General features: G+C 46.9%; 1 protein-coding gene across 11 annotated transcripts in view; it reads left to right on the top strand.

The window, feature by feature from the left end:
- LOC147112361 (protein eyes shut homolog) overlaps nucleotides 1–13557 on the top strand; it is a 2879641-nt gene that overhangs the window by 1580878 nt on the left and 1285206 nt on the right. For all 11 annotated transcript variants that reach the window (XM_085996555.1, XM_085996552.1, XM_085996547.1 and 8 more), the window contains one exon: nucleotides 516–769. In XM_085996555.1, the coding sequence (XP_085852681.1) occupies nucleotides 516–769 (254 nt within the window). The remainder of the gene's footprint in view (nucleotides 1–515; nucleotides 770–13557) is intronic.

The following is a 13557-nucleotide window of genomic DNA, read 5'->3' as shown; positions in this document are numbered from 1 at the left end:
TGTCCCTTTGAGCATCTCGCTATTGAGAGGTGCCCAATTAATATGTCTTTGTTAAACATCCTCTATTGTGTCAGTTGGTAATGAACACACACCAGCGTTCATCTGTACAAATCAGGAAAGAGCTGAGGTTCCATTTATGGATTGCGATGAGATAACGGATCTCAACTAGTAGGAGTGCTACAATTAGCATCAACACCCTTGGCTATGGAAGGACAACACCAACAAATTCCCATTGCTTATCGCTATCCAGCAAGCCCTACTGGAGAGTGCAGACAGGTGACAGGATTTGGCCCGACTGTGTTACCGTCAATGGTGGAATAGTCCTTCTGCATTCACTACCTGGGTTCACACAGTTGGAGAAGCATCTGTGGCAGATTACTCCCACAGAACTACCCACCAGATGTGTCAGCCTCTTCAGGAGAGAGTGCGAATTAAAGGGAAAGAACACATTGGTTAATGCTTTCACACATGGCTGTTCTTCGTGTTGTGTTTAAAGGTACTCCTGTTTCTCCTAGGTGCATATGCCCTCCTGGATATACAGGACAATTCTGCGACATTGACATAGATGACTGCATTGGAAACTTGTGCACTGAGCATGGCACCTGCCTGGATCACACGTATAATTATACCTGCCACTGCATGATTGGATATGAAGGGCCCTTTTGCCAGACGGAAACCAATGAATGTGCAAGCTTACCTTGTAAAAATGGTGCTACCTGCACAGATTTAATAGGCCACTTCTCTTGTTGGTGTGATGCAGGATTCGCAGGTAGGCTTCTTTCAAAATGTGTAACCTTTTAACCCTTTCACCAGCAGAAACCTATACATGGGCTGCAGCAAGCATCACGACAGACTGCAACAACAGCAACTACATCATGTTGCATTGATATAGTGCCTTTAACATAGTAAAACATCCCAAGGCCCTTCACAGGAGCATATCAAACAAAATTTTACATCGAGCTACATTTTGAGATATTAGAAGTCGAAACAGAAAATACTGGAAATACTCAGCAGGGCAGGCAACATTTGTGGAGAGAGAGAGAGAGAGAGAGAGAGAGAGTTAATGTTTCAGGTCAATGACCTTTCATCAGATGATTCAGGGCCAAGGCAGCTGAAAGCACAGCCCCCAATGGTGGAGTGATAATAATCAGAGAGGCACAAGAGGCCTGAATTGAAGGGTTGTAGGGCTGGAGGAGGTGAAAGAGATGGGGAGGGGCGAGACCATGGAGGGATTTGAAAACAAGGATGAGAATTTTAAAACCGAGATGTTGCTGGACCCGAAGCTAATGTAGGTCAGCGAGCACAGGGGTGATGGGCCAACGCGAGTTAGGATATGGCCAGCAGAGTTGAGCTCATCCAAACTTCTGGTCGCGAGTTTTTTTTTAAATTTCAAGCTTGGTTCAAATGCATTTTTTGATTGACTGAATAGAATTCTACCAAAGTGGGAAAAAAAATGCTTCTGGCAATAATTGGGCCATATTCACAGTTAATTTCACAGCAACCAGTCTGTTCGGTAGCACGTCTACCCACATCCAGACTGCGGTAATAACGGGTTAACGAGACCTCATGAGATACTTCAGTCATGCCTTTGGCGCTATATAAATCAGTCTTTACTTGTGAGATGTAACACTGTGATTTTTTTTCTCTTCGCCCTCCCCCCCCCCATTTTAATCAGAAGATTGAAATGACTAGTTCAAAGACACCATTAACTTGTAGTGCATCATACAGTAACCACATCATCTCAGTTCAAATAATGGAATTGCATTTGCAAACTCAACAGCTCGCAAGGGAACTAACTGTGCTAATTTAGTTGGCGTCTTTCATTCTGTGAAAGACAGAGGCTCGGCTCTGAGTTGGCAGCGTGTAGCTCTTTGTTGGCAGATCCACAGCTATCAAGGTGTTGGCTGGTTTTCAGATCCCACTGGAATGCTGTGTGGCTGGCCCCTTCCCATTTGGGCGAGGTGCACAATATGAATCTCAAATATCTCCTACAAGCAGCCCCACATAACTAAATTGTCAATTTTAAAGACTTACCCCAAAACTGGATAGGTCCACATCCTAAGCCCACTACTAGAAATCACGAGTGGTCAGGTGCAAAAATAATAATGAAAAAGACTAATGGAATATTAGCCTTCATCTCAAGGGGCGGGAAGGTAAAGGGGTGGAAGTTATGCTACAGTTGTCTAAACACTGGTTAGACTGTATCTGGAGTACTGCACACAGTTCTGGGCACCACACCTCAGGAAGGCCTTGGAGGGGGTGCAGTGCAGAATGATACCAGGGCTAAGACTTAAATTATGAGGACAGGTTGCATAGACTAGGCTTGTATTCCCTTGAGCATAGAAGATTAAGGGGTGATTGAAGATTTAAGATGATTAAAGGATTTGATAGAGAGAGAGAAACTATTTCTTCTGGTAAGGGAGTCTAGAACAAGGGGACATAACCTTAAATTTAGAGCTGCACTGTTCTGTGGTGATGTCAGGAAGCACTTCTTCACATAAAGGGTAGTGGAAATCTAGAACTCTCTTCCCCAAAAACAGTTGAGGCTGGGGGTCAATATTAAATTTCAAAACTGAGATTGATAGATTTTTGGTCGGCAAAGGTATTAAGGATTACAGAAAACAAAGGCGGGTAGACGGAGTTAAGATATAGATCAGCCATGATCTAATTGAATAGCAGAACAGACTCGAGGGGCTGAATGGCCTACTCCTGTTCCTATGTGCATGAGCCAGAGAGAGGTACAGGAGAGAGTGAGAGAGACACAAGAGCGATATAAAGGACCGAGTGAGACTCACATGAACATGAGTGCGAGAGAAAGACACACAAAGTGAGACATCTCATTCTTCTAAGACTGAATAGCCTGGCTCTGTTCCTATGTTTCCTATGTTCCTACTACCTTTGCCGCATTAATTGATGAGATCGCAGAGCATTGCAGGGACATTTTCTTCGAGTTACATTAACCCTTTTATGTTGCCGTGCAATACCTCACTAACTACAATTAGGCCCAGTCTACTTCCAATCAATTTGTTTTTCATTGAATTTTTTATTTCTTCAAAATTGCAACAAAAGCACCAAAAAAGAAAAAAATCATCAAAAAAGGAAATGCGGTTTTCATGAGAGACGCTATATTATGCATTGTGTGAGGAAGCGGGGGGGCATTTTTAATTGCTTTTAAGAGGCGTGTATTTACCTACACATTGGAACGGGCGGGTGATTCGCTCCACTAGATTCCCACTCAGAATGCGAAGATGAAAATTAAATCCTCGGTCTCTGTCATTCACTTCTTAATATCTAGACTTGGGCAGTTGTCTCTGAGTTCAAGTCCAGGAGAATCATTTCAGCCTATCCATCATGATTATCCTCTACTTGTGGTTACTCCAGTGCTATTTTCATTCGTATCCTGCAACATTCTTAGCTGCCGGGTGACTTGCTCACAAGTCTCCAGTTTTAAGTCGGCTGATAGGATTTCCTTAATAAAAACAGAAAATGCTGGAAACAGTCAGCAGGTCAGGCAGCATCTGTGGAGGAAAAAACAGAGTTAACGTTTCAGGTCGATGACCTTTCATCAGAACTGGAAGAAGTTATAAATTTAACAGTTTATAAACAAGGACAGAGCCAGGGAAAGGAGGGAGGGGAGGAAAGAGCTAAAGGGAAGGTCTGTGGTTAGGTGGAGGGCAGGAGAGATTAAATAACAAAAGGGATGATGAGGCAAGGTGAAAGGAGGCAGGAATGGGTCAAGGAACAAAACAAAAGATGTGTCCAGAGGAGGTGTAAATGGCAACAGCAGAATCATTATGAGCACCGGCTGTCTGAAAAAATGGGAGCGGTGGTTATGATCTGAAGTTGTTGAACTCAATGTTGAGTCCGGAAGGTTGTAAAGTGCCTTATCGAAGGATGAGGTGTTGTTCCTCGCGCTTTCGTTGAGCTTCATTGGTACAGTGTAGAAGGGCAAGGATAGAGAGGTCAGAGTGGGAGAGGGACAGATCATTTCTTTGCTCTGGCAGCAGGTCACTACATGCAGAACTGTAGGCACAGAGCGACAACGTGCTACTCAGCACTGGAAGGATTTATTATACCCTGCCACTGATAGCCAAGCATAGCATATTTTCCTTTTACTGTAAAGGTTATTCTCAGTAGCTTTGGAATCTTAAAATAACAACATTCTCCAGTGCTTTATGCTGGGAGCTCAGTTTTCTTCCAGCCTGTCAAGGCCTTGGAGAGGGTGCAGAGAAGACGTACCACACTGGTACATGGGATGAGGGACTTCAGTTATGGGGAGAGACTACAGAAGCTGGGCTTATTCTCATTAGAACAGAGAAGGTTAAAGGGAGATTTGATAGAGGTGTTCAAAATTATGAAGGGTTTTGATAGAGTACATAAGGAAAAATTGTTTCCACTGGCAGGAGGGTCAGTAATCAGAGGACACAGATTTGAGATAATTGGCAAAGGAACCAAAGGTGAGAGGGAGGAGAATTTTTTAATGCAGTGACTTGCTATGACCTGGAATGCACTGCCTGAAAGGGTGGTGGAAGCAGATTCAATAGTAAATTTCAGAAGGGAGTTGGATATATTCTTGAAATGGCGAAATTTTCAGGGCTATGGGGAAAGAGCAGGGGAGTGGTATGAATTGGATAGTGCTTTCAAAGAGCTGGCACAGGCGTGATGGGCCGAATGGTCTCCTTCCGTGCTGTATCATTCTATGCTTCATTATACTACCATAGAAAGTAAAATGCCTGGGGTAGTATACATAAGGAACTTAGTCCATTCATGATTATGTGAAACTTAATCGCTGTGCCACACCTATGCTGCGAATGTCCACAAAACGTAACACCATCTGTTCACCACTGATCATCTGCCTTGTGGATTGTTCCACCTGTAGCTACATCTGGTGGAGTGGGGGGACAACAGTAGGTTTGGTGCAGAATATTACTGGACCCACTTAGCTGAAGTCACAGCTAGAGTTTGAGTACAAGTTAATTCAATGACTTCTATAATAAAAAATAACAACAGAAAATGCTGGAAATACTCAGCAGGCCAGGCAGCATCCGTGGAGAGAGAAACAGAGTTAACGTTTCAGGTCTGGGACCCTTCATCAGAACTGGAAAAAGCTGGAGATGTAACAGATATTAAGCAGGTGCAGAGACGGGGGGGGGGGGGGGGGAGGGGAGGAAGGAGTAGAAAGAACATCCTGTACTTTTGTGAGAGGCAGGAAAGATAAAGGGCTGAAAATTCAGTAGGGTTAGCGCCCATTTTGCGGCGCTAGAGGGCCTAGCGCCGCAATGATAGCCGTTTCTGAAATTCACTTCGGCGCTGCCATCGGCGTTAGCCGGTTGCGCTGCGCCGGCACCGATGACGTCATCGGTGTGCGCAGCGTCCCGGTTGCCGTGGCAATGCGCCCGAACGCCAAAATTCAGTTGCGGCCGCCTCGCCCGTGGCAGCCGCAACTAAGACTCTGGCAACCGAGTCTTACACAAGTTAGCGCCGGCGCATTAAGGTCGCGCGGCGGCCGGCCGCTTTCCCGCCGGCCGCCTGCCCGCACCTCCCTCCCCGGACTCCTCCACCCCCCCCCCCGCGGAACAGATGCGTCTGGCCTGCAAGCCCGGCACTTGTCCGAGGTGCCGGGCTCATTTTTGAAAAAATCAAACGGCCAGCGATTGGGTGAAGGCAGCGCCTCCTTAACGGGAGGAGGAGGCCTGCACTTCCCCAGCCTGCCGCACCGCATCGGGTGCCGCAGCGCCGGATTAGCGCTGCAATGCGGCACTCAGCGCCCATTGGGAGGCACTCACGCCCGCCAGTAGCGCCGGCAGCCGTCTGGGCGCGGCGCTACTGAATTTTTGGCGCGCGCAAGGGAATTAGCGCTGGCGCTAAATTTCCGGCGCTAAAGCCCTGGCGCGGCGTCAACTCAATTTCTAGGCCAAAATGTTGCAAATGGGAATGGCAAAAATCATACTGCATGAAAAATGGGGGCAGGGATAATTATCTGAAATTGTTGAACTCAATGTTGAGTCCAGCAGGCTGCAAAGTGCCCAATCGAAAGATGAGGTGCTGTTCCTCGAGCTTACGTTGAGCTTCATTGGAACAATGCAATAGCCCGAGGACAGAGAGATCAGAGTGGGAGTGAAGCGGTGAATTAAAGTGACAGGCGACCGGAAGCTCAGGGTCACCCGTACGGACTGAACGGAGGTGTTCCGCAAAGCGGTCGCCCAATCTGCGTTTGGTCTCCCCAATGTAGAGGAGACCGCATCGTGAGCAGCGAATACAGTATATTAAATTGCAAGAAGTACAAGTAAAACGCTGTTTCACCTGGAAGGGGTGTTTGGGGCCCTGGACAGTGGGAAGGGAGGAGGTAAAAGGGCATGTGTTGCATCTCCTGTGCTTGCACGGGAAAGTGCCAGGCGAAGGAGCAGGGCTGTTGGGGGTGATTGAGGAGTGGACCAGGGTGTCGCGGAGGGAGCGGTCCCTTCGGAATGCTGAAAGGGGAGGTGAGGGGAAGATATGTTTGGTGGTGGGATCATGTTGGAGGTGGCAGAAATGGCGGAGGATGATCCGTTGAATGTGGAGGCTGGTGGGGTGAAAGGTGAGGACAAGGGGAACCCTATCGTGGTTCTGGGAGGGAGGGGCAGGGGTGAGAGCAGAAGTGCGGGAAATAGAACGGACATGGTCAAGGGCCGTGTCAACCACGGTAGAGGGGAATCCTCAGTTGAGGAAAAAGGAAGACATGTCAGAAGCACTAGTATGGAAGGTGGCATCGTCAGAACAGACGCGGCGGAGACGGAGAAACTGGGAGAATGGAATAGAGTCCTTACAGGAAGCGGGGTGGGAGGAAGTGTAGTCCAGGTAGCTGTGGGAGTCGGTGGGCTTGTAGTGGATGTTTGTTGAAAGCCGATCGCCATAAATGTCACTTAAATTCACTGCTTCACTCTCACTCTGATCTCTCTGTCCTCGGGCTATTGCATTGTTCCAATGAAGCTCAACGTAAGCTCGAGGAACAGCACCTCATCTTTCGATTGGGCACTTTGCAGCCTGCCGGACTCAACATTGAGTTCAACACTTTCAGATAATTATCCCTGCCCCCATTTTTCATGCAGTATGATTTTTGCCATTCCCATTTGCAACATTTTATCTTTCCTGCCTCTCACAAAAGTACAGGATGTTCTTTCTACTCCTTCCTCCCCTCCCCCCCCCCCGCCCCCGTCTCTGCACCTGCTTAATATCTGTTACATCTCCAGCTTTTTCCAGTTCTGATGAAGGGTCCCAGACCTGAAACGTTAACTCTGTTTCTCTCTCCGCGGATGCTGCCTGGCCTGCTGAGTATTTCCAGCATTTGTTGTTATTTCAGATTTCCAGCATCCGCAGTATTGTGCAATGACTTCTAGAATAAGCCTGATGACTAATTTACTTGTTCGAGCAAATATACAATTTGTAATGTAACTCCGAAAGACGGCGCCTATGACAGTGCAGCACCGCACTCCCTCGGTGCTGCACTGGAGTGTTAGCCTGGATTATGTGCTACATATGGCAGATAAAGAGAAACTTTCCTCTGGTGGGGAAATGCAGAACAAGGGGACACAGTCTTAAAATTGAAGCCATTAAAGGAATGAAATCAGGAAGCACTTCTTCACACAAACGGTAGTAGAAATCTGGAACTCTCTTCGAAAAAAGGGGGTGGATGCTATTTTAGTTGAAACTTTTAAGACTGAAGTCGATAGATTTGTGTTAGGTAAGGGTATCAAAGGATATAGAGCAAAAGCGGGTAAATGGAGGTAAGACACAGATCAGCCATGATCCAATTGAATGGCAGAACTGGCTCAAGGGGCTGAATGGCCTATTCCTGTTCCTATGTACATGAGCCAGAGAGAGGTACAGGGAGAGTGAGAAAGACGCAAGAGAGATATAAATGAGTGATTGAGACTCACATGAACACGAATGCAAGAGAGAGAGACACACAAGCAAGTGAGACATTACATTCTTCTAACACTACCCTGTTCCGACCTAATATGCAAAATAATGGACATGCATGATAAGAGAAAGTTATCAAGTAGAACACTGTTAACTGAGATGCCCTGAATTGTTCCATTTAGCAGACAATCCTGATTAAGCAAAATCTAATTGAAAACTTTGACCAAGAGTAGGGCGATGCCTAACTAAATGAATGACACCATTAATCACATTCCCAATCACTCTTTCATCAAATGTATAATATACTGCAGCAGAACACACCTACAGAGTGACAATTCTTTGCCAAGCTCTTGGTGCGCCAGTATGTTAAAGGAAACACTCTGTCACGATGGATATCGACGGCTATCTGCATGGGTCAGAGTTCAAATCAAAGTGAGCAAATTAGTTCTTTACGTATTGATTAAGACATTTACAAAATTATATCATTTACAAGCAGTTCTTATCAGGTTACAGAAATAATTAAACCCCTTTAAAAGTCTAAGCACCCTGTCCAATTAAAGTAATGAATAGTCAGTTGTCGATCCAGCTTTTAATCTAATATGAGATATGCGAGTGCTGCAGAAGGAACTGAGTGAGCGGCTCCAGGAGCAGACTGGGTACAAATAGTGCTCCATTTGTATTTGAATCTCTGTCTCTGCTCAAAGCAATTAAGGAAGACCTTCTGACATCTGGAAAGGGAGGATTCTTCACGGTTTACAAAAAACATTTTATTTCGTTCTTCCTTTCATCAAAGCCTTTACCTTGTTGAGATATGAGTGCAAGAGTCCTGTGTTCCCTTGCCCAAGCTTCACTTGAGCCTCGAGCCATCAGACAGAGTGACCTTGCCCAGTGCGCACACATCCACATCATCCAGCAGGGGTCGTTGACTACTGATCAGAGGAGTGGGGAGCATTTGTAGCATAGGAACATAGGCCATTAGCCCCTCGAGCCTCTTCTGCCATTCAGTTAGATCATGGCTGATCTGTATCTTAACTCTGGCTAGCCTCCTTAACTCCATATCCGTTTATGACCTTACCTAACAAAAATCTATCAATTTCTGGGTTGAATTTGTTTTTATTCATTCATAGGATGTGGGTGTCGCTGGCAAGGCCAGCATTTATTGCCCATCTCTAATTGCCCTCGAGAAGGTGGTGGTGAGCTGCCTTTGTGAACCGCTGCAGTCGGTGTGGTGAAGGTACTCCCACAGTGCTGTTACGGAGGCAGCTGTAAAGTCTGTGGTTTGTGCAGTTAATAAATACACAGACTTCAGAAGTAACAAACAAACAGGTCTTTACTATTCGAAGGTCAGGGCGAATCTGCCCCAGCAATCCTGCCACAACACTTATATACTGGGGTGGTCACTATCGGTATTACAGTATACAGAAGCCAAACAAATAGTGCCACCCCTAAAGTAGTTCTCTTAAAGGTGAACGGTTACATTCAATAGTTCCCTTAAAGGTAGACGGGTACATACACTACAATCCTCCCTTTTTAGCTTATTACTTACAGAGTCCCCGTTAAACCTACATATCTTCAACTTCCTATAAAACAAATTACAGATATAATCTCGGTGGAATCAATGTCATATAAAACAATTTACAGGTATAATCTCGGTGGGAACAGTTCACAGGTTCAGTCTCTGCGGAAACAGTTCATAGATTCAGTCTCTGATCTTGACTCGTTCCGAACAACATCTCTTGGGTGTAGCCGGTTCACATGGCTAACGTGACTCCTCCATAGTCTTTTTCTTGACGTCACAGTTTGAACTTTCATCCTGTTGAACCAGCAGTGCGGACTTTTACAGCCAACTGGCTGTCTTGATATTTTCCAGTTTTTCAACTAATTTAGTTCCTTTCGTAGTGTCCCGCCTGAGATGGTAGAAGTGCTAATATTTTAGACAGTTATTATCTTCTGCTTCTTCTTTTTCTTTTCTGCCTTTTTGACACTCTCGGAGCTCCTTTGTCGGCTGCCAGCTGTAGCGCCACCAACTCTCTATGTTCCTTAGACCTTAAGTGCTTCATCCGGATTTCAGCACTTTGGGAGTTTTCATCACAAACTGAGCAGACCAGATCCTCGTAATATTCAGTGTCACTCAACAGGTCATGGTAATATTCGGGGTCGTCCTGAGTTAGGCCAGTGAGAGGCCCTTCTACTTCCTTCTTATCCATCTGGACGTTAGCCGACGGTGGTTCCTTCCCTAACCATCTTTCTTGAAAAGACTTCTTCAAACATTCATATTCATTCCGCTCTTCCGGGGATGTCTGCCATTCCTTCACTACGGGCCTCATTTGTGAGTTCAATACCTTCCCTTCCATCGGGGAATTCGTTGTCAGGCTATTTAATCCTTCTACTGGAGTATCTGTTTCCACCCCCTTCTGTTCCCCTTGACGCAATTCAGCGTCCTTTTGGCATCCTTGTAAAAGCTGTGTTGCCACCTCAGCTATCTCCGTGACTTTTGGAAGCTCCGAATTCTTTCCATTTGAACCCTGAAACTCGTGTTCCCATTTTGGAGTCTTGTCCCTCAGCGTGTGTAAGAGTTGGCTGGCCGTTAACTCTTCTACGGGGACACTGTGGATTAGAGTCTTCTCCATTGCATCCACCTTTCCCTCCAATGTTTTCACCTTCCTTTCCTCCGGTACTTTGGTTTTAAGCGCTCGAAGAAGTTGCGCCTTGATGTTCTCTAACTCCTGTTCAGGGGCCATTCCTACAGTCTCTGTGATCCTTCCAGTTGCCTTTCCTTCCACTGCCCGGATTCCTAGTTGAATATGTTCTTCAAGTTGTTGAACCTCGGCCATTGCCGCCTCATATTTGTCCTGGGTTGCCTTCAATAATTTAATGAGTTCTTGGACATCTTGAATTTCATGTTCTGCTATGTCTTCCGCCTCTAATTTTTCATCGATGGATGGAATCTCTACCGATGAGTCTGTCTTGGCCTGGAGCTCATCAAACATTTCCTGCAGCCTTTGTGATTCTCGCTCATGTTCAACCTTTAGCTGTTCAGATGCTTTCACTAAAACTAGCTTTTCGGAGGTTGCCGAGTTAACCCCTTCCAGGATTGTAGTCTGGGCCTGTTCATACTGTTCTTTCAACTTGTTACACTCTGCTTGCAACGAGTCGTAGAGATGAACTGGGATAAAATCCTGGTTTCCTGAAGATTCCTCTTCCTTTGGTTCGTTCTGTAAATATTCTAGTTCCTGAACAGCATCAAGGGAGTGTGATTGGTATTTGGCCACGATGGCTCTATGGTCACTCTCTGCTTGAGCTAGCTGTCTCTGTTGTCTTTCCAGGTTCTCCCATTCGGTGTCCCAGAACTTTTCCATATTTTTCATCTCTTGTACGAGACGGTCACTCAACTGTTGTAATTGTTGTCGTACTTTGACATAAGTTTGAGTCCGAACTCGGTGTTCTTCCGTCGTGGATGAATCCTTTGCTTGAACAGGCTCAGAATTCTCTGTCAACCTGAAGTTCTGCTCTGCAGCTTTCTTCTTCTTGGTAACATAAGTCCTTCTGCATGTCTTCGTTTCCTTCCCCATCGTTGGCAAGTCCCTTTTAGCCTTGTCTTCCATATTTGAATTGGTCTTATCGTCATCCATTTCAGAATCTGAGCTGATAGCTTGCACCGAGTCCTCCCTCATTATGGCTTTTAGGTAGTGCCATTCCATATCTATTTTCTTAATCCACTCCCGTCCTAGAAGTGGTGGTCCTCCTTCAGGTAATACGTACAAGTTCATTCTTGGGTGTTCTTTACCCCTATCTCTCACCTTGACTCTTATTTTCCCCATGGGGTATACGTTATGCCCCGTGTATGTCTGTAATACGAACTTGGTATTTCTTAAAGGTATGTGAGAGAATAGCCGGTGGTAGTCCCTTCGGTTAATGACTGATAGAGCTGATCCAGTGTCCAGCTCCATCCTTACTTGGACTCCAGCTATTTTTAGTATGACCCAAATGGTTTGTAGATCCGTTTCTTTACCCACATTGTGGATTCTCAGACTACCCAGCTCCTGGTTGTTTGGGTCTGAGTCTGAATTCTGTTCGTCTGAACTCTTCTCAGCCACCTTGTGTACCTTGTTGTACTTTTCTTGTGGTGGCTTCCTTTGATTGTTGGTCTTCTTCCCTGACCGGCATACCTTCGCGATGTGACCCAGTTTGCCACATTTCCTATACTCTTGGTTCTTAAACCAGCATTGATTCTGGTCATGCGTTGTCTTCCCACAACGGTAGCATTTTGTTGTGCTTGAAGTAATTTGGTCCACCCCGAGTGCCGTCGCCTTTAGTTGCATTTCCGCCGTTCCTTTCGCTGCGGCTTCGTGCGATGCAGCTATAAGTACAGCCCTGTCCAGTGTGAGGTCGTTCTCTTCCAGTAGTCGCTTCTGCGTCCCTTCTTTGGACAATCCGCATACGAACTTGTCCCGCAGTGCTTCTGTCAGATTCCCTCCGAACTGGCAGTATTTCGCGAGCCTACGCAGTTCGACCAAGTATTCCGCATTGCTTTCGTCTTTCCTCTGCGTTCTTGCGTAGAATTTGAATCGTTCAGCCAGCATCAACGGTGTGGGGTTCAAGTGGTCCTTCAGCACAGCCACAATCTCTTCGAAGGTCTGATCCGTTGGTTTATCTGGTGCTATTAGATGCTTCAAGAGCCCGTATGTTTTTGCCCCCATCGAGTTTAGCAATGTTATCGCCTTGTCGTCTTCCTCTATTTTGTTGGCTTCGCAATAGATCTCTATGCGTTCCACGTACGTGGCCCAGTCTTCTATTTCAGAATTAAAGTCGTTAATACTCCCTCGCTTAGGCATCTTTCTTCCCTTGGGAGCAGCACCAGTATTTCTTTAAGTATTCTTATTTATTTGTTTATTTCTAAGATGGCGGTTTTCCCGCGAAAATGGCGGTTTCCCGCTCTTCCTTTCTCTCCCCGCCCACTTCAATGGCGGTTTCCCGCTTCTGTCGTCTCCTCCGCCTAATGGCGGCTTCCCGCGTTTCTTCCTGGTGGAAGGGGTACGCTTTCCCCACAGCGGACAGGTTCAGCCGCTGGGCTGGCTCTCGCACAGCTCCCCTTACTCGGCTCTGTCTTTTCCTCCCGCCCGCACGGCTCTCCCGGCGCTGGGTACACCCCGTTAACGGAGGACAGTTCAGCCGCTGGACTGGCTCTCGCGCAGTCTCTCTCTCCGTACCCGGCTCTGTCGCTCTCTCTCCCGCACGTTCGGTTCTACCGGCCCTGGGTACCCCGTTGGTGGAGAACAGTTCAGCCGCTGGACTGGCTCTCGCACAGTCTCTCTCCCCTTGCTCAGCTCTGTCTCTCTCTCCCACCCGCACGGTTCCTGTTCGCCTCCCAGCCCTCTCGCAGACCGGTGTTTCCCTCCCCGGCTGCAGCTGGGTTTCTCTTCCCGCGCCTACTCCCAGTCTCAGCGCTTTGTGGCTGCGGTCGCTGCCCGGCTTTTCCCGCCGATCGAGGTCCGACTGTCTCACGACGCCATTGGACCCGACTTTCTGACCGGCTCCGTTCCCCCTCGACCGTGGTCGAGTGCACAGCCCTTATCCTCCGGATATTCTCTACACCTTCCCCTACTCACAGTCTCCGCGGCCGCCTTGTTTCCAGCTGATCGGCTCACTCCGCACCGT

This window comes from Somniosus microcephalus, chromosome 9 (assembly GCF_052327205.1).
Source record: "Somniosus microcephalus isolate GS21.2 chromosome 9, FLI_Smic_1.0, whole genome shotgun sequence".
NCBI lineage: Eukaryota > Metazoa > Chordata > Chondrichthyes > Squaliformes > Somniosidae > Somniosus > Somniosus microcephalus.
Note: the sequence above shows the minus strand (reverse complement) of the source record. Positions and strands in the feature narration are given on the sequence as shown.